General features: G+C 26.4%; 5 protein-coding genes and 1 long non-coding RNA gene across 9 annotated transcripts; 5 read left to right on the plus strand and 1 right to left on the minus strand.

Annotated features, from left to right (window-relative positions):
• On the minus strand, positions 1-8,449 carry LOC141535478 (serine/threonine-protein phosphatase PP1-beta catalytic subunit). Its single transcript, XM_074255423.1, is given in 7 exon segments — positions 1-343; positions 940-1,098; positions 1,428-1,667; positions 1,788-1,886; positions 3,339-3,611; positions 3,613-3,827; positions 8,297-8,449. Coding segments are annotated over 6 exon segments (993 nt in total). The 5' UTR covers positions 8,349-8,449; the 3' UTR covers positions 1-343; positions 940-984.
• LOC141535485 (uncharacterized) lies at positions 4,738-14,049 on the plus strand. Its single transcript, XR_012480598.1, has 3 exons — positions 4,738-5,032; positions 13,565-13,930; positions 13,996-14,049. It is a non-coding gene; the product is annotated as an uncharacterized LOC141535485 (long non-coding RNA).
• Positions 9,302-10,379, plus strand: LOC141535480 (uncharacterized). Its single transcript, XM_074255425.1, has one exon. The coding sequence runs from the start codon at positions 9,412-9,414 to the stop codon at positions 10,252-10,254; it is 843 nt and encodes a 280-aa protein (XP_074111526.1). The 5' UTR covers positions 9,302-9,411; the 3' UTR covers positions 10,255-10,379.
• On the plus strand, positions 10,459-11,413 carry LOC141535482 (uncharacterized). Its single transcript, XM_074255428.1, has one exon. The coding sequence runs from the start codon at positions 10,482-10,484 to the stop codon at positions 11,265-11,267; it is 786 nt and encodes a 261-aa protein (XP_074111529.1). The 5' UTR covers positions 10,459-10,481; the 3' UTR covers positions 11,268-11,413.
• LOC141535481 (uncharacterized) lies at positions 11,743-12,848 on the plus strand. Its single transcript, XM_074255427.1, is given in 2 exon segments — positions 11,743-12,458; positions 12,460-12,848. Coding segments are annotated over 2 exon segments (819 nt in total). The 5' UTR covers positions 11,743-11,829; the 3' UTR covers positions 12,650-12,848.
• Rab32 (RAS oncogene family member Rab32) lies at positions 14,049-24,845 on the plus strand. Of its 4 annotated transcripts, XM_074255412.1 has the most exons (6): positions 16,348-18,710; positions 19,677-20,357; positions 20,838-21,442; positions 22,848-23,076; positions 23,149-23,474; positions 23,542-24,845. In XM_074255412.1, exons 1-6 carry the CDS (start codon positions 18,344-18,346, stop codon positions 23,653-23,655), a joined length of 2,322 nt encoding a protein of 773 aa, XP_074111513.1. In that variant the 5' UTR covers positions 16,348-18,343; the 3' UTR covers positions 23,656-24,845. The 4 variants fall into 4 exon arrangements, with proteins under 4 accessions (XP_074111517.1, XP_074111516.1, XP_074111513.1 ...); XM_074255416.1 differs by lacking the exons at positions 16,348-18,710; positions 19,677-20,357; positions 20,838-21,442 and adding an exon at positions 14,049-14,055 and having other exon boundaries at positions 23,542-24,842; XM_074255415.1 differs by lacking the exons at positions 16,348-18,710; positions 19,677-20,357; positions 20,838-21,442 and adding an exon at positions 15,816-15,893 and having other exon boundaries at positions 23,542-24,843.
• The last annotated feature ends 546 nt before the right edge of the window (positions 24,846-25,391 follow it).

The raw sequence follows: 25,391 nt of genomic DNA on the forward strand, positions 1-25,391 counted from the left end.
TTATATCAAAATGCACTTTTTATTTTAAGAAAACAAGTCAAAAAAAAAAATTAAAAATGGTTTGATGGAAGTATTTATGTGTAATAAATATTTTAATTTTTTTTTTTTTTTTTTATTCCTAAAAGATAAACTGTAAATTTAATTATTAAATAATATATCTCTGTTTTTTATATTAATAATTAATAATAATAGTATTTTTTTGTAACAATAATAATAATATGATATTTGAGTTTAAATATATGTAATATAATGTAATTAATCGAGTTAATAGGAAGAGGAAGGTACTTGTAAACATTCGACTGTTACGTTATCGGCTCAATAGAATAATTGAACGCCTCCGCAACTAAAATAAAAAAGATAAAATAATATAAATTTATCGTTATAATTATCAATCATCAGTATATTGAAGCTTACGTGATAAAATATTTTTTAATTATATTTAATTGATAATAAATATTTGTCTGTTTATATTAACTGATGTTTTTATTTTTTTTTAAATATTGTGTTACTGTCAGATCAAATGGATTTAATTTATTTATTTATTTCAGATAATTAATTGTCATTTTATGTTGTTGAATGATGAATGTGAATAAATATATTGACTTTAAAACTGAAAATAAATAATTGAAGAAATTAAAATTGAAAAATTCTATGAATATTTTGAGTAATTTCACTTTATGATATTTTCTAATTTAAGTGAAGTTATAAATTTAAAGCGACAGTTTTCAAGTGAAAAATTTCATTCCGATTCAGTGTTAAGATAAGACTAATACTAATAAATTTTTTTGATAATAAAAAATTGACAACTACAAGATCTTATAAATTTTAGAAATTGGTTAAGAAAACGACTTTTGATTGTCGGAATAAAATACCCCCTTGATTATAAATAATGATCTTGAGTTAATAAAAAAAAAAAAAAAATCAATTAATATTAATTACCTAAAATGACATGAGTGAATGCTATCCTGGATCAGCTGGTGAAGATCATTTTTTGCTTTTCTTAGTTGGATTTTTTTGCGGGGTTGATGGTCTTCCTGTTTGAATTCCAGGCATGCCACCGTATTGATACTTGGCTTTTTTCTCGGACGGTTTTAGAATCTATTAAATTAATATTTTAATTAATTAAAATTAAAATAATAATAATAATAATAGCTAACAATAATAATAGCTAACGGGGTCTACTATTTTAATTTTCATTTCTTTGAACGAAAAAAATTTTTTTTAATATTGATAAATTTTTTTTTTTTTTTGCAAAATGCATAAATAAATGAATTAAAAAAAAAAAGAAAAAGTTGATTACCACAATTTAAAAAAATTTTACAAATTAAAAAAAAATTGAGATATTCATCTTGTTTTTTTTTAAATAGTTTGTTTCTAAATCAATATCTTTTTAATTATAATAAATTATAAAAATAATAATAACAAACCTGAAAACTGCACATAAGATTTTCGTCAACACTCATCATACCACCAGCATTATCAAATTCACCGCAATAATTAGGGGCGGAGAATAGCGTGACAAGCTGACGTTTTGCGAAAAACTCGTAACCATCCTCTACAACTTGATGCGCACGGCATATTAGATCCATATCATGACGATTCAAGAATTTAGACACTACGTCAGGACCAAAGGTGAAAGAAACACCACGGTCATTTTCACCCCAACCCTAAGAGTAAAAAAAAATATATCATACACTATATATTCTATCGAATTTTTTATTTATTCATATGAAGCATTAATAACACCAATTATATTAATAATGAAAGGAGAAAAAAAAATACAGTACCTGAACGTCTTTATCGGGGTCTGACCACAACAAATCGCAGAGCAATCCAGTGTCTGGTACGTCTGTCGGTCGCATGATTCTTCTAATTTGTTCCATTCCCTGTTGAAAAAAAAATTATTAATGGTAATAATAAAATTATTACAATAAATATGCTTCTAACGGCAATACTAATACTAATTTATTACAATTGATGATGCAATTTTTTTTTTTCATTAAAGTAATAATTGTCAATTAAATTACTTAAAATAGTAGAGGTCGAAAATTTAAAAATAACATTATGATACTCCATATATTAAATTTCTAAAATAAACTGCCTAAAATTAGATTTGTACATGAAATACTGTATTTTTAATATGTTTCGCACATCATCTATTAAACGCACTTAATATATTAAATTATGTAATTTTAAGTTTGATTTGTTGCTTATACTTTGAATTTATTTTAATGCGCAATTTATCTCATAAGGAAGCATTTACTGCAGTCACTTTTTTTATTTATAAATTGAAAAAAAATTATTTTTTCAAAATCTACATAAAAAATTCAAGAAAAATGTCATCATCAGTACAATATTATTTACAAAAGTATTTTTACATGCTTTTTATTATTGATCAAATTTATTTAACTCAATTTTTGAGGTGAACTTCCCCTATTAATTCATGACATTATCATACATGTAATTACATTACATGCATAAATTTAAAAAAAAAAAAAAAAAAAAAACATCCTGATTCATGAAAATCATTTTGACCTAGTATTCTAAATGTGTTTTTATCAATCGACTTTTCTATACAAAAGTTATAATTATTTAATGGCAAATTCATCTTGACTTAATATTTATTTCAAAATCTAAACTTCATATAAAGTTAGTAATAAATCAAAACTTTTTAATAAAAAAAAACATAGATACTGCTATTCTAATAGATCGTATTCCACAAAATTTGAAAAATTTATTTTTTTTAACAAATATGATAATAACGATGGATGTAAGTCATATTAAAAATTTAAAGGTCAAATAGTTTAATAAATATCCCATTTAATCAATATTAAAAATGAACCGTTTTTACGGTTATCAATATTCATAGACAATTTTTTTTAAGTATTGAAATGAACTTTAAAAATCTTCAATGCACTATCGATTGATATCACCTGAACAATGACCTTTTATTTGTTAAATTTCCTACAAAAAAAAAATATGAAATAATTTTTAGATAAAAATGTACTATACGTAATGTCAATGCCACGATCAATTGATTTTTTTGATATAAAATAAGTTTTCTCATATAATAATAATAAAAATGACAATAATAATAATAATAATAATAATAATAATAATAATAATTATTATTATTATTATTATTATTATTATTATTATTATTATTATTATCAAAGCCAGTGCAGAATAAAAAACCGTAACGGGTATTTTATTTATTTATTCAGTGACATAAAAATAGTCTAGTGGACAAAGACAATATAAATAAGTTACTGTTAGCACATGCTTCCTCATATCAATACAAGTGAATAAAATAAAAATAAAAAATATGTAATGTTTACCTGAAGATCAGGGCTGAGTCCGCCGTGACAACAGAAAATTTTTTCATCGATGATAGCAGCGATCGGTAGACAATTGAAACAATCCGTGAATGTTTTCCACAGTTTGATATTATACCTACGTTTGCATTCATCATAGAAGCCATATATCCTATTTATACTAGCACACTCGTGATTACCGCGTAGTAAAAAAAAATTTTCAGGATACTTTATTTTGTATGCCAGTAACAAACATATTGTTTCGAGTGACTGTTTACCTCTGTCGACATAATCACCCCAAAAATAGATAATTTGATTCGGGCGGAAAACCCCCGTATTCAAACAGGCGCAATAAATCTGTGTACTGTCCATGTATATCACCACATATTTTTAATGGTGCTTCTAATTCCAATAGGATCGGCTGTTGTAAAAATATCTCACGGCTTTTTAGGCATAGACCACGTACTTCAGCCTCCGTCATAATAACTGACTTTCCTGGGCGACATGCTCGAACTGCGTCAAAAATATTCATTATTTTTTTTTTTTATATTTTATTGTAATTGTTAATAACGATTATTATTATTTAATAGAAGTAAACTATGATTTCAAGCTTTTTTAGTCTGCAAGGTATTTACGTTATTATTAACATCAGGGTCACGTTTATTTACATTAGTTTGCTTATCAGTAATGATACAATTGTTGATCGATAAATTCTATACGTTGTAAATTGTTTTTCTAGTTTTTATTCATGTTTCATAATTACTTGCAATGTGAAAAAAAAATTTCTTGCTTTAACGAAAATATTCATGGAAAAAAAAAATTCGCGTGAAAATTACAATAGTAACATCTTAATAAATTAATTAAAATATATTTTTAATAATTATTAAGAATATATACTTTTGGACCAAGAAAATTTTCTTAATAATGGTATTTTTTTTTTTTTTTTTTTTAGTGTATATTTTTAGAAAAAAAGTCTAGGATTTAGAAAAAAAAATTTTTTGTTAAAAAATATAATCAATAGTTCACCCAAAAATTTTTTTTCTGTAACATTCATTCAAAATATCACACTGAAAAAAAAAAATACTTTCATTGTGAAAATTTTCTTGACCCAAAGGTTTAAAAAAGTTTAAAAAAGGTTTAAAAAGTAACGCTATTTGTTCACTGAAAAAAAATTAAATTGATTAAAAAAAAAATTCAGATAAGTTAATCCAACAAATAAATGGAATTATAGTCGAAAACAGATCCGAAATAAGCTTTGAGTCATACTTTACTTTTATCAACTAATTATTTATATACTTGTAATCGTTTTTAGTCTATTATCGTTATTCAAATTTTTTATTGATAATTGTTGATCACCAAAGAAATAAATAGAATGCCCAATATAAATTGATTCGTTATTTATAGTAACGACCGTGAACAAGTCAGCCATGCAGTTTAATATTTCCACGTTAGATTATTGGAAAAAAATATAAACTGCATACTTGACATTGTATATATAAAAGACAATATGTATATATAAAAGTTTATATTTTGTATTGCAGTCATTTAATCCTTTGAAGCATCAACTCTAGTTATTTTTATAAGATTTTTTTCTTTCCCCTTTCATGTTGGTTTTTTCGAACACTTCTATTAATAGATCTATCTAACGAGATTTTTAATTGCACTTTCCCGAACATTGTGCTCTTGAAGACAATCAATGATAATAAAATTGTTTTCTGGTAAGTTTTGATGAATTTAAATAAAATAACAATTAGTTTAATTTAATGTACTTTATTCGCTGACTTTGACCTACATTATAACTGGGTTAATCTGTACGTGCGATTAATAATTTAATTAAGAAACGTATGTTGAAAAAAAACGTGACCATAAACGCATTATAGTTTTTCCTTTCCAGTAACGAATTTTAAAAGATCGAAGAATTTATGTTTTAAATGCTTCAAAGTATTAAAATTTTTGTAGGTTTGCATTAGCACTACGTTTATAGAGGCTTTGATGTAGTTATATACTTGGTAGCTTTAATTACTTTGTACCGCAAAGTTAGGGGTCATTTAAGCTATAGGAGATTTGATTGCCAAAATACCGCATTTGTGATTTTAACAGTTATAAGTTTTTAATTTTTATTTTCTTACTGTTTTATTATATTTATTGTTTTATATATTATGATTAAGTCTCCATGAAAAAATGTTTATCGAAAATATTTTTAAAAAATATTATAAATACAAGAATAATTTATAAAAAATATATTTTTAATAGAGCTATATTTATTTTAGCTTATTATTGTATATATTTTTATTACAACGATAATATATTAGAAATATGTCTAAAAAAAAATTTATTTTAAACTTCATAATATTTTCAAACATGTTTTTATTTTTTATGTCTAATATATATTGTTTATATTTCAATATATATTTTTAGTAAAAATTTTTTCCATAACAGTAGTAGTCTAATAGTGGAAAAAATATAAAATTATTTTTTTACAAACGTAAAAAAATTATTTTGAAGCTTCTATTAACTTTATAAAAGAAAATAAAAATTTTAAAGTTCGATCAAAATGTTTTTTGAGTAAATTTTTGAATAAAAAATATTCAAACTTACTCAAAAAATTGATTTATCAATATTGCAAACAATGTCATAAATTTTCCAATTTTTTTTTTATAATATAAATTTATTGGTTCATGATTGATACTATTAGTCAATTTCTACCAAATAAAATTTTTCAAAATTATAATTTCAACAAGTCGATTAAATTAACATAAATTTTATATAAAGGTCACTATTTTCACTTTAGAATTTTTATTACATCTATTTGTTGGCACTGAAACAAAACAGTAAGAAAACATATTTTTCAAGTACTTTTATAGCTTGTTAAAATTTTAATGCAAGATATTGTAACAATTGTGATGTAAGAAATACCTCCCCAAGCAATTTAGAGTTGCACTTAATTCAATTATTTAATTTTTTTTAAGTATCACCACTGATTATTTAATGACAACTAATAAAATTAAATAATTACGAATCATTATTATCAACATTAAATGAGAAACAATTAAAATATTTAGTTAGCTTGGTTCAACAAATTAATCAATAGTTCTCACAGAACTTCTTCACACAACTCAAACTTGATTATCAATAGAATGAAACTATTAATTAGTCAGTAGATCAATTAATTAATAAAATAAAGTTAATTATTACATTAACAAGTTCTAATTCGAATAAAAATTAAGAAGTGCAACTTAGCAGATAAATTATTTATGTTTATATTGTTGTTCAATTAGACTTTTATTTAAAATATTTCATACTCGAACGCTACATGCTTACCAACTCTCAACTTAAATTTTAAATTACTTTACTGCAATATTAAATATTTATATTCAAATACAGGGAGCATACATTAATGCACATATACATACATATATTTTATTGATAAATATGTTCATGTATATGCATACAAAGCTACAAGGGAGCAATTAATTAATTACTTTATACTTGTGTTTAATATAATTTTTGGGTTTATGTTTACTTTGTTTGTTAATTAATTAAATAATTTTAGTTTTTTTGTTACTTTGTTGAATTATCATACCCGAAAATTCCGACAAGAATATATCGGTAAGTCTGCCTTTCTTCGGTTGAACAACTTGTTGTTCATTTGGTGTTTTAAATACTTTACCCAGTAATATTATTTATTCCATATAAAGAAAGAAGCATGGGAAAGAAAATTAGGTATAAACAGAAAAAATATAGTTTTTTTTTTTTGTTTTTAAGATAAAAAAAATATAAGAAAAATTGGTTTAGCTTTCTTAATGATTTTCATGATCTTGTATTTTTTTTTTAATGAAAAAGCACAATATATATATTTATGTTAATATATTTATATATTTACGTTAGGGTGGTTCAAACGAATATATAATTGTTTGTAATTTTAGATAAAAATTTTGGAGATTTGAAAAATAAATATTTAAAGTAAAAAAAGTCTATTTGTTTTTAATATAAAAAATATTCTTAGATTTTACCAACTCCAAAATTGTTTTTTTTGTTGATGATTTTTTTACAACAAATAATATCAAAATTCGTAATTTTTAATAACACTGAAGCCAGCTGTCAGCTGTTGATTTAAAAATTTTTTTTAACAAATCAATTACAATTAAAAAATGCTTCCAATAATTTTCACTTGTAATTTTTATTAATTTTTGCACGTGAAACTTTTTGATAATATTTTTTTTATAATAATTAAATTGCTATAAAATTCCAAAAAAATTTTTTAATACCTGTCAACTTCAGTGTCATAATTTTTAATACTTTTTTCAACACAAAAATGATCAAGTCTAAATTTTTAATTTTCAGTGTGACAGATTATGAAACTTTTTAAAATTTTGTCAAAAAAATTTATAACTTCTTTTGTTAAAAAAGATCAAACCGCTGAAACCTGAAAATCATTAAAACAATAAAAAAATTTTTTTACCACCCACTTTCTTGCATGTACACATAAGCACGTAAATACACATAAATATATATAAATTTATAAAACAGTCAAGATGTCAATGACCAAGATGACAAAAGTGATAAATAGACACACATATATTTCAATAATAAATTGCCATTTATGAACAATTGAATAACTATTACAATTTGATATTAATTTATTATTATTACTAACAATCCAATTGATATAATAAACATCAATTGGTTAAAAATAATCTGATTTAATAGATTAAAGGGCAAAGATAGATTGACAGTAATTAATTAAAAAGTAACAATATTAACAACAATAATAATAATGATAATAATAATAAGAAGAATAAAATATAAGATACTGAGAAAAAAAAATAGATTATTTTATCCGCGATCGCAGGTGCGATGTGTTGTTATTTAGTGGTTAATTACTCGAGGATTAAATGACTTTTTAGGCGATATTGTTGATTGAGTTAATGAAATTGACATGGCTGTTACGATAAATAATTTTTATTTTAAATAAAACTTACCATCGAGTAATCTCTGAATTAAATTGTCGATATTCAAGTCGACATCCGCCATTTTCACACTTCACACTAACCGTGTACTGACGATCCACTGGGTCAATGTTTGTAGACCATGAGAACTAAGATGCGCGCGACGACCCACGACTTTTATACTAATTATTATTTTCTCGACGTATAGGATATGCACGCGTTAGATATAACGTCAATAGACTATAGTGTAGAACATTTTAAATTATATTTTCTTATGCCGACAATTGGTAATGACGTTCTTCCAGTCATTTGAAAATTTTATTATTTTACGCGGCAAATTCAAATTTAAATAATATACAAATTTTATATGACATTTAATTTAGCTGTCACTTGACAATTTTTTAATTGTCATTAACAAAAAAATTATTTTTAAAAAATTGCATTTTTAATTTATTAAAATTCCTACAAGTCAATTTTTTAATCATTTTTTTACTATAATTTATTTATTAAAAAAATTAAAAAATTGTCAAGTGACAGCTAAATTTATGTCATAAATTTTATAACACTGAAGTTGATAGATATTAAAAATTTTTTTGGAATTTTATAGCAATTAAATTATTAAAAAAATTTAATTAAAAAATTTCACGTGTGAAAATTAATAAAAATTACAAATGAAAATTTTTAGAAGCATTTTTTTACTGTAATTAAAGCAAACATGCTTGAATTGAATAATATATGTAAGGTAATAAAAGAAATATTTAATATTTTCACTAATTACAATCTGAAATACTACATCAACAATTAACAGTATGTGTGACTGATAAAAATTAACTGACTCATGAGAATTTGCAATAATTGAGTCATGCCTACATACTGTTCTTGCCATGCTAATTTATGTTTGCGATTCAATCAAAAGTTTTATACTGTAGTCTAATGAATTGAGTGAAAAAAAAAAATATATCTTTCGTTTAATATACTTCTATAAATGTTTTAAAAAAAATTTTTTTACTCTTATTTAGACGAGAAAAAATTTTAATTTAATTAACGCTAAAACTTTTTCAATTTCTTTGTTCATATATTAGAGGAAATAGAACAAATAAATAAAATTTGAAGATAATTTAAATAGTAAAAAAAATTCGATAAAAATTATGGCAGCTAGTGATTCAAAAGAAAATGGTAAAAAGGGAAGTCTCTTCACAACAACAAACATTGTCATTGCTATTTCTCTGATAGCTATTCTCATATTAGTAATTGTAAGTGTAGGTGTAACCTTAAGTAAAAATGCCGAAGAATTTGAAAATGAAAAAATTCTGAAAGCTAAAACAGTACTTGGTCAATTATCAGTAAGCCAAATACAAGACTCCGATACAGAAAAATTAAAGAATTATAATAGCGACTTCGATAAAAACACAGATTGGAAAGATGAGCTTGAGCTAATTCAATTATGTGACTTTGCGACACTTCTTCTCAAATATTACAACGAAAAACCTGATGATACAAAATCTAAAGAATATCTTGAGTTCGCAAATAACGTAATAAAAAAAATAAACTCGAAAATTTTCAAATCTAAAGATTATTCTATCATTGCAAAGTCCGGCAATTACAACCTATTCTGCTCTTTAACGAAATTATTAAATACTTTCGAATATTTCGCTGACGATTCGTACCAAGACACTAAGATCATTTGTCATAGTCAAATACTACATATGATACCAGAATTTAATAAATTGTACTTACAAGGAGTTGCAAAACCGAGTATTGGTGGATATTTGAAGGATTGTGAGAGTATTTATACAATTACAGCACGATTATTGACAAACGCTATCAGTGATAGAGATTTGTACAATTATGACGTTAAGAATCGGGAGGCGATCAAAGTACTCAAAGAACAATTCGCTGTTCTCTCTGATGACGCCGAAAAGAAAATTAAGTTTAATTCATATCCATACTATTACAATACGTATGAAATTTTCAGTAGTGGGGAAATCTAAATACAAAATTCGATAAAAAAAAATTGTATTCTTTAAGCTTAAAAATAAAAAATAAATAGTAAACAATAAACATTTGGTCAAATTTAAATTTGCTTCCGGATTAGTCTATCCAAGAGTAATTTTTTGGCTCAAAAATATTTTTTTCTCAATTATTTATTGAAAAAGAAATTTTTTTCTCACTTATATTTAGACGAGAGATTAGATTAATTTCTCACGTAAACACAGGAATGGAAGATGATGATGGGAAATCAATTATTAGCTTCGGAGTGATAATTGGTCTATTGGTTATCACGGTACTGATTATTTATATATATTCAAGGAAGAAAGACGACGTTATGATTGAATTAAAAGATATATTAGGCTACTTAAACAAAGAAACGTCGAAAATTTCTGACACTGACTTTAAAAGAATAAAGATATTCGAAAGAGACCGTCGAATTTATCTCACCAAATCGTCATTAGATTGGAAAAATGACTCAAATATATTTATTGAAGTTTGTGATTTCGCAGTGCGTCTTCTTAAATTATACCATCAAGATCCTGCGGTAGGAATTTATATGACTGTTGCAAACGATATACTTCGCAAAATAAACGACCTTGTTCTTCAGCCCCATAATTACGATATTATAAGAATTGCACAGGGTACTAATTGGACAGTATTCCTTCATTTACTAAATCTGTTGAATACTTTTGAGTATTTAGCTCATGAAGATTTTTCAATTTCTAGAAAAATTTGTCATGAGCAAATACTCGAGCTTGTACCAGAGTGTACGAGACTGCATTCAGGGGAATTGGTAATTGATGAAAAAGCTATTTACACAACAACGGTCAGGTTGCTTACGAATTTCTTATTTGATAAAGAATTATATCAAGCAGATATTGTGAACAACAAAGCTATGAAAATTTTGAAAGATAAATTTGATATTCTGGAAAAGTCAAAGGACAAAAAAATTCATTTTATTTTCTACAATACTTATAAATCTTTTTATAATGTTTTCCGTTCGTTGAACTAATTTGCTACAATTGAATTTCAAAAACTCTTTAAATCTTAAAAATAATAAATTAATAATAACAATCTTGACTTATTAGACTGTAAGATAAAATTTTAATTATAATTTAATGAGATATCCACTCCGAAAAATAAAAATTATTTCGCTCTAAGTTTTTTTTTAGGGCATAAGCTTATGGTTAACAGTTGATTTGTAGAAAAATTTTAATAACAATATTTATTTAAAATGTTTTATTTTTAAAAAAGCGTGGGCTGCTTTTTAAGATATTATTGAAATGATAATCCTTCTTCTCATATCTCTCAATGAAATATTTATAACTATATGACACTATGCACCCCACGCTTTTTTTACAATAAAACATTTTTTTCTTATTTAAACTATTATTAATTTATATTTATTAAAATTTATTTTCTATTTTTTAGTTTGATTTTCCCTACAAAGCGTGTTTTTTAGTTTTTTTAAACTATTTATTAGAAGACGAACAGATGAATATTCTTTTTATGAATACAAATAATAATTATAAAATCATTCTTAAAAGAAAAACAAACGGCTATAATAATAAATAATGGCTATAAAAATGAATGAGAAACAAATCGTATTGATTATCCAAGGCTTCATAGTGCTTGGAGTATCTATAGCGTTGATACTCGTCATTTATAGACCAGTTTACGTTCCCAAAGTGACAAAACATGAAAAATTATTCAGAGAACTCGCAAGTACCAAAATTACAGCTCAAGATTTGCAAATAGTTGAGAGGTTTCAAGCCGACAGAGAAAATTACTTAGTTACAGAAAATTTAGCGTGGAATGACAACGTAGATAAATTCATAACAGTGTGTGACTTTGCGACGCGCATTCTTAAAGTATACAACAATTATCGCAACGATGACATCTACTTACTTCTCGTGACTGACATTATTAACAAAATAAACCAACTTGTGTTCGTAGAAAGAAAGAACGAGGTTCTTAAAAAAGAAAACGATTACAAGGCAATAGTCTACTTGGCGCGATTGTTCAACACGTTCGAGTATATCGCTGATGATAAGTATAAGACTACTAAATCTATTTGTCACGATCTTATAATCGATTTAATTCCTGACTATAACTACGTTAGGATTTTGGGCATTTGGTTCAATACGGAGAATATTATTTATACAATTATACCGAAATTGCTGACGCATTATTTGGAACCAGATAAAAAAATTTATTTATGATGTTAAAGAAAACAAGGTTTTGGAAATTCTCGAACAAAAATTTTCTGAGATTCATAGTTTTGCTGACAAGCGTAAAAATATTTATTTGTATGATTATCATTATGATATTTATAAAATTTTCAAGGAAGAAGAAGAAGAAGTCGGATACTTACAAAATTTATTCGGAATATAATTGCAGCTAAAAAGTTCAATTAAAAATAGACAATTAAAATGAAAAATTTTTTCAAAACATTTTTGTACCACTAAATTAAATTTATACAAAAATTATTTCCTCTATTACTCTGTTTTACTCTTACTATGCACATTTTTACAGTCAAAATTAAAGAAAATTTTAATTCACGTTTTTATTTTTCCTAAAATATTTTTAAAATAATAATTTTCATTTCTTTTAATTTAACCAACATAAAAATTAATATTGATAATAAAAATAATCTCTGTTTGTTTCTTCAATTAAACAATAGACAAATAACTAAAACAATCTCATGCAAAATGATCTTCATATATATAATTTACTTTCACTCAATCTAAATTATTATACTTTCATCCTCGTCCCTTCACCTTTGCTCTATACTTATATTTAACCTCGCGAACGTACTCTCACAATTGTTACAATTTACTCAGATAAATCTATTCGAAAGTACCGAGCGATAATTAAATTCTCATAACATATCAAACTTTTTGCCGGTAACACGCACACGGAAAAAAATAAAAATAGAAAAATTACAGTTTTAGATTGTAAGTATTACAGATTTTATAAAAATTACATTGTAAAATGTAATATTTACATTAAAAGCTTTGAAAATTAAAATTCAAAGTTTGAATTACAAAAATGGTATTTCGAACTGTAATTTTTCTAGTTTTCTTTTTTCTGTGCATATGCTACAAATACCAGCTATTATTAATTCAGCATTTTTTATCTCTTTCGATTAAAATTCTGTCATCCAGGTCTTCTATAAAAATGAAATAAAATTTCCAAAAGTACCACATTTTTAAATTAAACTTTTGAAAATATTTAAAAGCGCATCAATCCATAATTTTTAAACCCGTAACACCAAATTATGTAAAGAAAGAAATCTATCATCTACAGAGTGCTGCCATCAATCGACCTTCAGCGGGAAAAGAAGTATCTCTTCTTCAGAGTAATTTTCAGCGTAATAAACAAATTTAAATCGATTTCGATAACAATTATCAGCTTCAGCTTAATTAATTAATTACTTGATTGGTTAAACGAAGCGGCTGGTGATTAATGATAAATGATTATTCTTGGAGTTCAGGGCTATGACGTCCGTTATCTAGTGAGAGATTTCGTATACGCGCTTTTACGATGGAGTAAAAAGAGAAAGTACAATGCGCAGTTATGTAATTACCGACAGAGACACTAAAGACGGAGTTACGAGACATCAAAATTATCAATATGGCTGAAGCTATTCAGCTGTATTAATACTCCGAAACGGTAGTATACACATCACAGATATTTATTTTACTATTTTTTTTAAATAAAAGTAACGATTTTTTTAGTTTAATTGTGAATAAATACACCATTAACGAAATTACCGTCGACGGATTTTTAAACCAATGGTAAGTGGTCTGTTATTTTGATTTTATGTTATTAGTTCATGTTTGTTTTTTACTAATACCGAGAATTGTTGAACCAATTGGCGGGATTTTTTTTAAATGCCGATAATATATTTTTATTACCGATATTAAGTTTTCTACATTTTTTTATCGAACAAAAATCATTTTTTTTTAAGAAAATTAAAGTTTATAAAATTTATTAATGTTGAAGAGTTTTTTGAGAATTTTGTTTTGAATAACATACAAGCAACACGTTATGTTTACATAAATATGTAAATTTTATGAAATATAAGTTGCAAAAAAATGTTAGGTAATTATTGTTATTTTTTTAGAATTTAAATATTGAAATATTTCAACGGCGTCGATATGTCGGGAGATAAAAGATTGCATGTTTATTTTTTTTATTATCTAATCTTAAGAAGTTAAGAGAGTTTTGATAAATGAGACCAGTATTTTCAAAAAAGATGAAATTTTAGGAGTATAAATATTATCCTTGGATTTAGAATTTTTTTTTAGTTCAGGATGATAAATAATTTATGATCAAATGATCATAAAAAATTTTTTTTGATTTTGAAAAAAGACAGTCATTAAGTTTATTTAATAAATCACATGATTTCTCGTTGGAAAATAAATGTGACTTACTTGAAAAATTTAGAAATTCCGAATAAGAGAATTTAATTTCAATGCAAAAATTTTTTATTACAAAGTTTATCTTCAATTGCAATTTTTTAGTATGCAATAAATTTTTTTCAGCAAAATATATTGAAGCTAGTGTATCATATAAATATTCAAATGTACACACATGTAAGAGATTATGTGTACATATTGTTTTAGGATCGTATTTCTATAGTTGCAAAAAAACCGTGTGTTATGTGGTTTTATCAACAGTATCGACTTGAAATAGTCTTTCTTATAGTTATGGTAGTAACATATACATATAGAATTTATATTCACCCTTTTTTAATCTCCCTTAAGTGGATTAAATATCTTTTACTATCACGTTACATTTATTTCTTTCAACCATATTTTTTTTAGCATAAACTAAAACTAAATCTCGTCTGTAATACTCTCAATTCTATTTGTCTTTCATCACCTCAAATATTAATCCGTAAATAACTTCTCCTCACAAGGTAAATGAAAAACCTTTTCGAGAATATTAAAATCAATGGAAAGACCCAGCACTCATCGTCAGCTTTAAAAACCTTTTTTATTAGTCATTTTTTTTTTTTAAATAGTTTTAGTAGAGCTTCAATCCAGATGGTCTCGTATTAAACATGACGATAAAAATAAGGTGATTAATTTTTCATAATCTTTCTGAATGACGACGTTGAATTTTACTCGTCAATACTTTTTTAATCTCTATAATTTTTGTCTGCAAATTTATTTTAATCATCAGAAAAAATGGTTTATTTATTTTCATTAGTTCTTTTTTATTTTGAAAATTTGATTGGGGCTAAAAAAAATCAGAAAAGATGATTGATAGAAGGTTAAATTGTAAATTTATTTTTTTTTATTATTTATTCATTTTTTTTTTTTTTTTTATTAAAAAAATTTATTCAATTTTAGCAAAACTAGTTTTTTGACATTTAATTCTTTTCTAATATTTATATAGCTACGAAAAAATTTTATCTCGATGTTTTGTTAATAAAAAAATAATTTCAAGTGCACTTGAAACTATTAAGACCTTGATTTTTATAATCGTAACACCTGGTAGAGATCAATATAACTTAATAATAAATAAAAATATGCTAAGATATAAATCAGTCTTTCGTACATCAATGACGAGTAAACAGTTAGTGAAAAAGCAACTCGAAAAATACCTGACAATGGTTATCCAAATGGTATGAGCGATTTATTTTTATTTATTTTATTAACCTTCAGTTTCAACAATAATATATTGCATCTAAAAAAATAACAGTGACACATTCGATCATTAAATTTAATTAATAACTGATAAAATGGTTCTTAAAGCGCATTAGTCATTTGATATCTGGGTAAACTGTAATTTTGAAAAAAAGAATAATCGATAATAGCTCTTGTTGATTTACTAATTAAATCATCAGTATATATAGATTGTATAGCCTTATCGTAATTAAAAAACTGTAATTACGTTTCTGTATTGCATCATTATTGGTTTTGTCTCCGGTAACATAAAATGTATATGAAATAACAACTTTTATACCACAGTTACGGTATTATATTGACTCCGAAATCAATCTTGCCGATATCCTTCGATTTTTTTTTTTTTTTTTTTTTTTTTAAATATCACGGTATTGTGGGTTATAAATTAAAGACACTTTTCCGTGGGCAGTCCGATTGGTTTTATTAGATTTTGATGTAATCGAAAGGGTTAAAAATAGTTGATTAATTTGCCAACTAAACCAATTAGATAAGTAATTTCCGTTTTATGTATTGAATAGATGGAATAATCAAAATTTTAAGTACACATAAAAATTTTCTAATTTTTTGACTTTTTTTATCAAAAATTAAAATTTTTTAACTTCAATAAAAATGGAAAATTTGCATTAAGCTTCTTCAACTAATAAACGTAACAATAATATTGTAGCAGATAAATCAATCGCTTACAGAAATTTTTTAATACAATAATGCCAGTGTAATCAATATTTTGGTGCAAGGTATCTAAATCTGAAACTGTTCATACTATCGATGGCCTAGTTTTCGCTACAAACGATTTGCTTTACCTGAGTAATGAATTAGATTATTTACAATCACTAACAAAAATTCAATTAGTGATCAAGTTATACTCCTTGTACCGATAAACTACCCAGTGTTTAGACTATTTTCGCTTTTTTAACTTATTTACTCCGAGATACTGTCGCTCAAATATTAAATGTTTTTTCGAGCAAATAAATTTTTTTCTTCTACTAAACTACAATCTTTTTCTAATTTCTTCAGAATTTCAAACGTTTCTTTCTGCAAAAACAACTAAAGCATCAAAAATATTGATGACAGTCTTTACGATTATAGTAATACAAAGGATTCATGCTCTACAGAATTTTACATCGGTCACGCAACTTTAAGCTCGACTATACTCTCAAACCGCTCGTTAATAATTCGCAATTATCGCAGCAATCTTAAGTATTAAAATAAAAATTTTTCAATAGATATTACGGTCATATAATACTCCATGCATAAATCACACAAGACGTCTTTTGTCATCATCATCATCATCATCTCCACATCGTCAATCTAAATCTTACTGAAGATTCCCTCATTATAAATATCAAACAGAACCGTCCACTTTTAATTGCGTTATCGTATCACGCCCATAAAACAGTAATAAATAACAGCAATACAGAAAAGCATTGATACCATCAATAAACAATCAAATCATTTACGTAACAACTCATCAATCATCATCTTCAATAACCCCAGTCCCATGATTAGGATCAACGATAAATATAAAAATGAAAAATGTGAAAATGATCATTAAGCAATACAAAAAACATACTATTTTTCTATTTTCATTCGATGTAGATTCATATGTATATTTAAAAGTACATGCATTTAAAGTATAAGCAATAAGTAATAAGTCTTATCAATTGATAAGACCTGAGCAATTATTTACCTCAATAGTGTCAAGGAAACATTTTTTATGTATTCACAATACAATAAATGCTTTCTACTCGATGAATTTAAGTAAATAGTAATATTTCACTTTAAATATACAAATTTAAGTTAATCAAACAAATATACTGTTGATGTTGTATTTGTAATTGTATAGTATACATTATAAATTATTATATACATAACACTATGCCGTAAGAATCCAAGGTGGGATCATTTTTCACTTTGGGGATCTGATAGCACACTTCATTGTCAATCGGACAAATAAAGGGACAAAGGGTGATGAGTTTTTTTTTTTTTTTAGTCGAAATACTATCCAAAAAGTCAAGTTTTGGTTTCTATATATTATATATTTTACATATGTAGACATACAAAGTATATATAGAAATAATAAGGACAACATGCTTAAATAGAGTGGGGTAAAATTACTCCCACTTGGTCACCTACTTTTATGTAAACAATTATTTCGTTTGAGTGGGGGATCATATGGACTACCTTCAATATATTATATTTTTATACAAACATATTAGTTCACTTGTAGAATTTATTGAAGTTACAAGAGTAAGCTTCAATTGTTTTCTCACATCTAATGGTCAATTTTTTTTAGAAATGTAAGTTTTTTTTTTGCGTAAAAAAATATTGACGGTATAAGTTACGTATTTTGTGATTGAGGAAAAAGTGATAGAGGTTGTAAAAAGTGAAAATGAACGATGAAAGTGGAAAAGACGGTAGTTCGCCGGAGTCAGTGATTACGCGGTTATCATTTGATAAGAACAATGATAATGATAATGTCAATGTTGGTGATGCTACCGAAGAGGATGCTACGAGTACTTCGACGATTACGGAATTAAATGTTGATAGTATCAAAGATAACAGATTTGATGGGGCTGAAGATACTGAAATAGAAGTGAGTGCCAAAAATTATGGCATTCCGATTTTGGAGAAACAAGAAAGTTTTTCGGAGGAGAAGAAAAAGGGGAGGTTGAAGAACCCTTTCAAGGACCGGTTGTTCAAGAGGAAGAAGACTAGGAGCATTGGGTCTCAACCGTCGATGGACGAGAATGAAACAGGTTTTTTGGATTTTTAGGGTGACTATTTGCTGATTCATCGTTTGATTTTAAATAAATTTGATAAATTTTTTAATGAGAGTTTTTCGTGAATTTTTTTAATACAAAAATTGCCGTTTGATTTCAGTCGTTGTATTAGTAACATATTAATACAATTCTTTTGAATTTTTAGATATTGATAAGAACTATTTTTTCAATAAAGTAGAAAGATATAATTCAGCAAATAGACATCCTAAAAACGTTTTTTTGCAATTATTTTCTTCATGCAATCAGGTTAAATATGCACCGTGGGAAGTTTAATTTTAGAGAAACATTTATTTCTGCTCGTATCCTAAAAAACTTCTTTTAGGCATGAAAAAAATATTCTATGCAGAGGAATAACTTTTATCTTAATTACGAAGTTCACTCAAAGAAGAAAGAAATCCCTTCGCTTTGTGGATAACTAACATGAGCTTGAAAATAAATTTTTTTCTGCTATTGTTTCATTCAATAGTAGGGCGGAAGAGAAAAATCAATCAATCGAGAAATTTTTCACCCCTAAAAGAAACTTTACACTGTAAAAAATTAGGAATGAATTTTTAGAATGACTCTGAAGTAAACATGCATAAAAAACAACTATTTTCTATTTTTAATCGATAAAAAAAAAATTCATTCCACTGAGTTTTTTGAATTGTGTTTTGTGAATTTCATTTCAAAGTTAAATCAATTAAGAATCATCCACTCCGAAAATTTTTCACAGTGTAAGGATAAGCAGAAATATTTTCAACAAATTTCAATCAATTGACAATTAATCAATTAATTAGAATGACTTTCACCACATTAAAATTTTCTAACAAGAAAGAAAACAGAAGGATTGAAACAATGAAACAGAAACGAACCTATGCAATACGACCCAGTTAATAAAATCATTAGAAGCCTTAAATAGACCGACTGGTTGAATATTTTATTATTACCGGCGGTTTCTTTCAGAGCCTACCAAGAGAACAGTCACAAACAAGTCCGTTGAATACGACGAACCAAGTCAGGCTCCAAAGCAAAAATCACCGCCAATACTAGGATCAACTACAACCAGACTAACAGGATTAGGAGTATCGGGTTCATCATTCGAAGTCGGCGACAACGAGGATCAAGATTCGGATCAAGTGCCGGTGAAGAAAATGATGAAAAAGAAGAAAACTTCGCTGGTTCGTCGACTGAGTTTGAACAAATTTAGGCTGAGTTCAACTGAGCAGATCCCTGAAGTTCGACAAACTCCAGAGGGTGACAGCAGTCGATCACAATCTTCCCAAGAATCGCCAAGCCATGAGGACTCTATTAAGACTAAATCAACATCATCAAGATCGGGATCGATCGCCAAAAAAGGGTACAGTAAGTTCGAAGATAAATCGCATTTGGTTGAAACACAAAGGGGTAGGGATAATAATAAATCAACTTCGGTGGAGAGGCGCAGTTCGAGCGGTACGTGGGGGCAAAGAGAGAAGGGATTACTCACGACAACTACAACGAGTGAACGACGTGTAGACAACCCTCATCGACGACGACAGAAACCATCTGAGAACTCGTCTACTGACAAAACAGTCACCACTGTTACAACTGTTCTGCAAAGAAGGTCCCCGTCTGTTACCATAAGGACGAGCTTCATTGAACCGGGTGAGATTTTGATCTAACAAATTTGAAGGGTTTATTTTTTGAATTTTGGAAATCATTCGGGTTGAACCGTGTTTTGTAATAGGGTTGTGGTTTTTGTGATTTTTAATTCGAAAGGGTGTAAAAATTGATTAGTGACATTTTTAATGAAATATTGTTTTTGATTCATGTCTTTGAAATTTGGTTCAACATTTTTTATTGGGCTGATTTTTTGTATGGTCTTGTGTGTACTGAAGGGATTTTATCTGTAAGTTTTCAACTATATTATTTATTTGATATTGATTTTAATTCTAGAATTTTTCTATGATCAAACTCTTCAAAACAATTTTTTTAGTTCAAGATTTTTTTCTTAAATCAAATTGAATTTTTTTTTCTGTGTAAGTTCATATAATTAAAAATCAATGAGTAATTTTCTAAAAAAAATTAAGCTTGAAATTTTCAAAAGTCGTATATTAACAACTGATTCCTAATATTTCAAAATAGACCTTCCGCCAGTCGGCCAAGAATCTCCTCGATCCGTCTCAACCCTTCCGTCCGCAGTGTCCAAATGGCCTGAGACAAAAGGATCGCCTAAGAAGCCAAAATTCCCTCCAAAACTCGACCGAGAGTCAGGATTAAAAGAGATCAAGCCGGGCGAATCGCCACCCCTGGACGTTAAGCGAAAACTATCGTTGGTGAAGGAAAAGCGGGCAATATTCCAGCGAAAGTACTTCGAAACATCAGACGTTGGTTACTCGCAGGACAATTCATTGGACACGGTGGTTGGGAATGTTGGTGCTGGTATCAGTGACTCACTAACTTTTTCAGATAATACAGTCTCTATTGACAATGACGACATAGATTTAAACAAACGGAAGCCTTCCCGTCACATCAGTGTGCGCACATTTGATTCATTTTCGACAACTTTCAAGGAGTCAGTTGAAGAGCAGGAACCTCCAGTTGAAGATCAGCTGCACAGCATTGACATCACTGATCACAACAACAGAACGCTTGCTTCCCTTGAAGACCAAAATTATTCTTCGACTCCAATGGCGGTTAGTAGTGCAGAAAGTATTGAAATCCAAAGAAGGTTCAGCGGGGATACCACGGTGAGATCTTAAATTAATTTGCTTGTGAAAATTATTTAATTTATTATGTATCTAGAGATAGATTATGTATCTAGAGATAGATAATTTTCATTTTAAAAAAAACCGATTTTATCATATGAATATCCTGGATACAAAATTTTTCTTATTCTGTTAATAATACAGATTTATGTCGCGTATTTTTTAGCGACTACTTAAGATAAAAATATCCACGCGTAATTCTATGATGCAGATCGATAGCTGCACTTTGCGGTTCTCGCTTGTAGTTTCAAGTTACCACTCGTGGCTTCCCATACTCCCTCATTTAGCTCTTTTAAATGTAAATATAATATATTGAAGGTAGAAATGAGGTTTACCCTGTCAAACAAACTTGTTTTACTTCTATCCAGAACAAGTCAAGTTTGTATTTGTATCAGACTCCAAAAAAACAAAAGTTTGATCTTATATGAGTCTGGTTACAAAATACAAGCGCTTTCATTATTTATGATCGCGTATAATATTGTATGTCACAAAAAAATCTCGGAAATTTTCCACTCCATTTTTTATTTATTAATTGAAAGCATTGTAATCGTTATTTTTGTTTGAAATAAAAATTTTAAGCCATTAAGATATCTGCCGACTGTTATATCTAGTGGGGAAATGATTGGTGTCATTCTCCTCTGCATCTTTTGATTCATTGCGATCATGACTCTTGTATGAACAGTGTCTTAAAAGATAGATCTTTATTAGATATAACAGTTCATTATATTGTTTTTTTTTTTTTTTTTTTTGTGAGAGAGAGAAAGATGGAAATGGATTTTAAATTTTGGCAGACGTTCAAATCTTGTGAGTTCGCTAGGTGGAAAATTAATCCAAAATGGAAATGGTTTACGGTTTGTTGTTTTAAAATAATTATTTTTAATTTTTTTTTTTTTTTTCCATACTACTAGTGTTTTTATTATTGTTTATTTTAATCGCGAGATTATAAATAATAAATATTTATAAATGTAATTTTGCATTCAATTCTATGGTTCAATGAATTCTCAGTTGATAAGATAAAGATAATAGTAATTATGTGAATTTTATTGTATATTTTAATATAAAATTATATTGAGTAAGATAATGATTAATTGTTATTGCCGACGATTCGTAACTATGGTGATTTTTTTTAACTCTATTAAAAAATGTTTGAAAAAAATTAATAAGAAAATTCGGAAATGCAATTGCAGGGAACATTTAACTTTTGAAGAGTTTTTTTAGAGAATTAATTCCATTTGAGAAATAAAATTGTTTAAAATTTTAAATAAATTAATTTCTTGTCTCAAAAATGTGCATATTTTTCAAAAGAAATTTTTTCTGTCAGTACAGTAATCATAATTAATGAGATATGATAATGAATAATAGTTTTTTTTTTTTTTTTCTTTTTTAGTCGACACACAATAACGCGCCTAATAGCGGCGTAACCGAAAAACGTGAGCATCTATACAAAATCCTGGTTATCGGTGAACTAGGAGCTGGAAAGACATCAATCATAAAAAGATATGTCCACCAGTTTTTCTCACAGCACTATCGTGCGACAATAGGCGTGGATTTCGCCCTGAAAGTACTCAATTGGGACCCAAATACAATCATAAGACTGCAACTATGGGATATTGCCGGTAAAAATGATTAAAGTACCCAACAAACGATATTTGCTATATACTATAAATCAATTGAAAAATTATTTTCAGGCCAAGAAAGATTTGGAAACATGACGCGAGTTTATTACAAAGAAGCCGTAGGTGCCTTTATCGTATTTGACGTAACGAGAAGCGCAACATTGGACGCTGTTGTTAAATGGAAACAAGACTTAGATTCAAAAGTACAATTACCCGACGGATCTCCCATTCCATGTGTGTTATTAGCGAATAAGTGCGACCAGTCCAAAGAAGGTCTCGCAAATTCTCCAGGAAAAATGGACGACTACTGCAAGGAGAAAAATTTTGTTGGCTGGTTTGAGACTTCTGCTAAAGAGAATATTAATATCGAAGAAGCAGCGCGTTTCCTTGTCAATAAAGTAAGTAATTTGTCATCCTATTGTTGAAAATTTATATTTACTGGAGATTATTGTTATTTATTGTCAGATTCTTCAAAACGATCAAATAATGAAAGGAAACGGAGCTCAAGATCAAGTTGACGGAGAACGATTTGCATTAAATCAATCACCGACTGGTTCCAAAAAATCTTGCGCATGCTGACGAAATGTAATTATTATATCAATTAAATTCGTTATTATTATCATTAGTATTAGTAGTGATGCTAATGATTAATAATAATTAACTATCCGGCCAAATTGGGACATACGAATTAACTTAAAGACTGTTCCATTTGCTACTACATTTTATAAGAATGATAATTATTACGATTAATATTATTAATTAATTGTTAATATGACTATTTAGACAATTATCGAATGACAACGTGCAACTTTAATATTTTTTGCATGTCGGAAAAATGAAAATTTATTAATTATAAAATATCCATTTTTTTTTTTCGATTGTTTTTAACGCTTTGATACCAGTGAAATAAATTTTTAATTATATATAATTAATAATTATCATGAAAATTATTTGTGTAAAAATTTGACCTTTTTAAAATATTTTAAATATACTCGAGATTACATTCCATTTATTGCCATCTTTAAATTGCTTAATTTATTTATTATTAATTATTATTATTTTAGACATTGCCAATAATTGTTGTGAAAAAAATTATCATTAATTGATAAAACTAAAATAAAATTTTATATTATTACTTATAACTATTTTTGAATAGATATATGTTTACACGGAGCCTAATTAACATTTGTAGTATAGAACGTGCCATTTTTTCATCTACGAAAAAATTTAATAAAACATTCCATTAGAGTTATATTTAATAATAGTAGATACTTATAACTATAACTAATAAAAAAAAAACTGAAATAATATATTGACTTAACAAATAATATTAAATATATACTATAATTTTCTGTTGGTTTATATCCTTATAAAATATTTAAAAATTTGTGTTCATATAAAAGTAAATACTATCCATAAATACTGTTGGGTATAATGAAAAATTTTATACGTAAAAAAATATATACAGATAATTTATCTTCCAAAATTATATGATAAGTATATTTAAAAAATTAATTGATGCAATGAAAAATCTTTTTATTATATTAAATATACGTAAATAGAATGATTTAATATAATTATTATATTGTATTAATATAAATAATAAGATAAAAAATTTTTTTCTATTTTTCCGTCTCTCGGTTATCGCAATTTGATGATTTTATTTTTTTTTTGTCTTTGAATTTAATTTTAAATAAATCATGTAAAATTTTTATTTTTTGTTTTTGATGTAATAATTGTGCAGCTAATTTTTATTCAGTGTTGTATTTATAAGATAAATTGTTATTGTAATAAATTTTTGTAAATAAAAAATTGCGATGTTAAAAATTAATTTCGTTGTATAATGGTTTCATTTATTTGAAAAAAGACTCAAGAGCGAAAATCTCGGACCAAGAATATATCATTTTGATGATGATTTTTTTGAGTCAAGAGAATAAATTCTTAGTATTTATAATTTATTATAAATCAAATTAAAGACTTACTTTTATAGTAGATTTTCTCTGTGATGCATTAACGACGACGCCTATTGTATCATCGAAGATAACAGCCGCGTGCTCGTTGCCATCGGTTGAAAAGTTGAATAATCACAGTCAATTTTTATAATAATACAAGAAGTTAGCAAACATCTGTCAATTTTTGGACTTTTGTAACAACTAAATTATTATAAAAAAAAATATAATAATAAATAACACTGAAATTGACAGACATTAAAAATGTTTTTAGAATCTTGTAGCAATTAAATTATTAAAAAAAAAATTAATTAAAAAGTTTCACATGTGAAAATTAATAAAAATTACAAGTGAAAATTTTTAGAA

Source organism: Cotesia typhae, unplaced genomic scaffold (genome assembly GCF_013202065.1).
Source record: "Cotesia typhae breed Kobodo isofemale line unplaced genomic scaffold, CoteBio_Ctyphae scaffold_13, whole genome shotgun sequence".
In the NCBI taxonomy this organism is placed as follows: domain Eukaryota; kingdom Metazoa; phylum Arthropoda; class Insecta; order Hymenoptera; family Braconidae; genus Cotesia; species Cotesia typhae.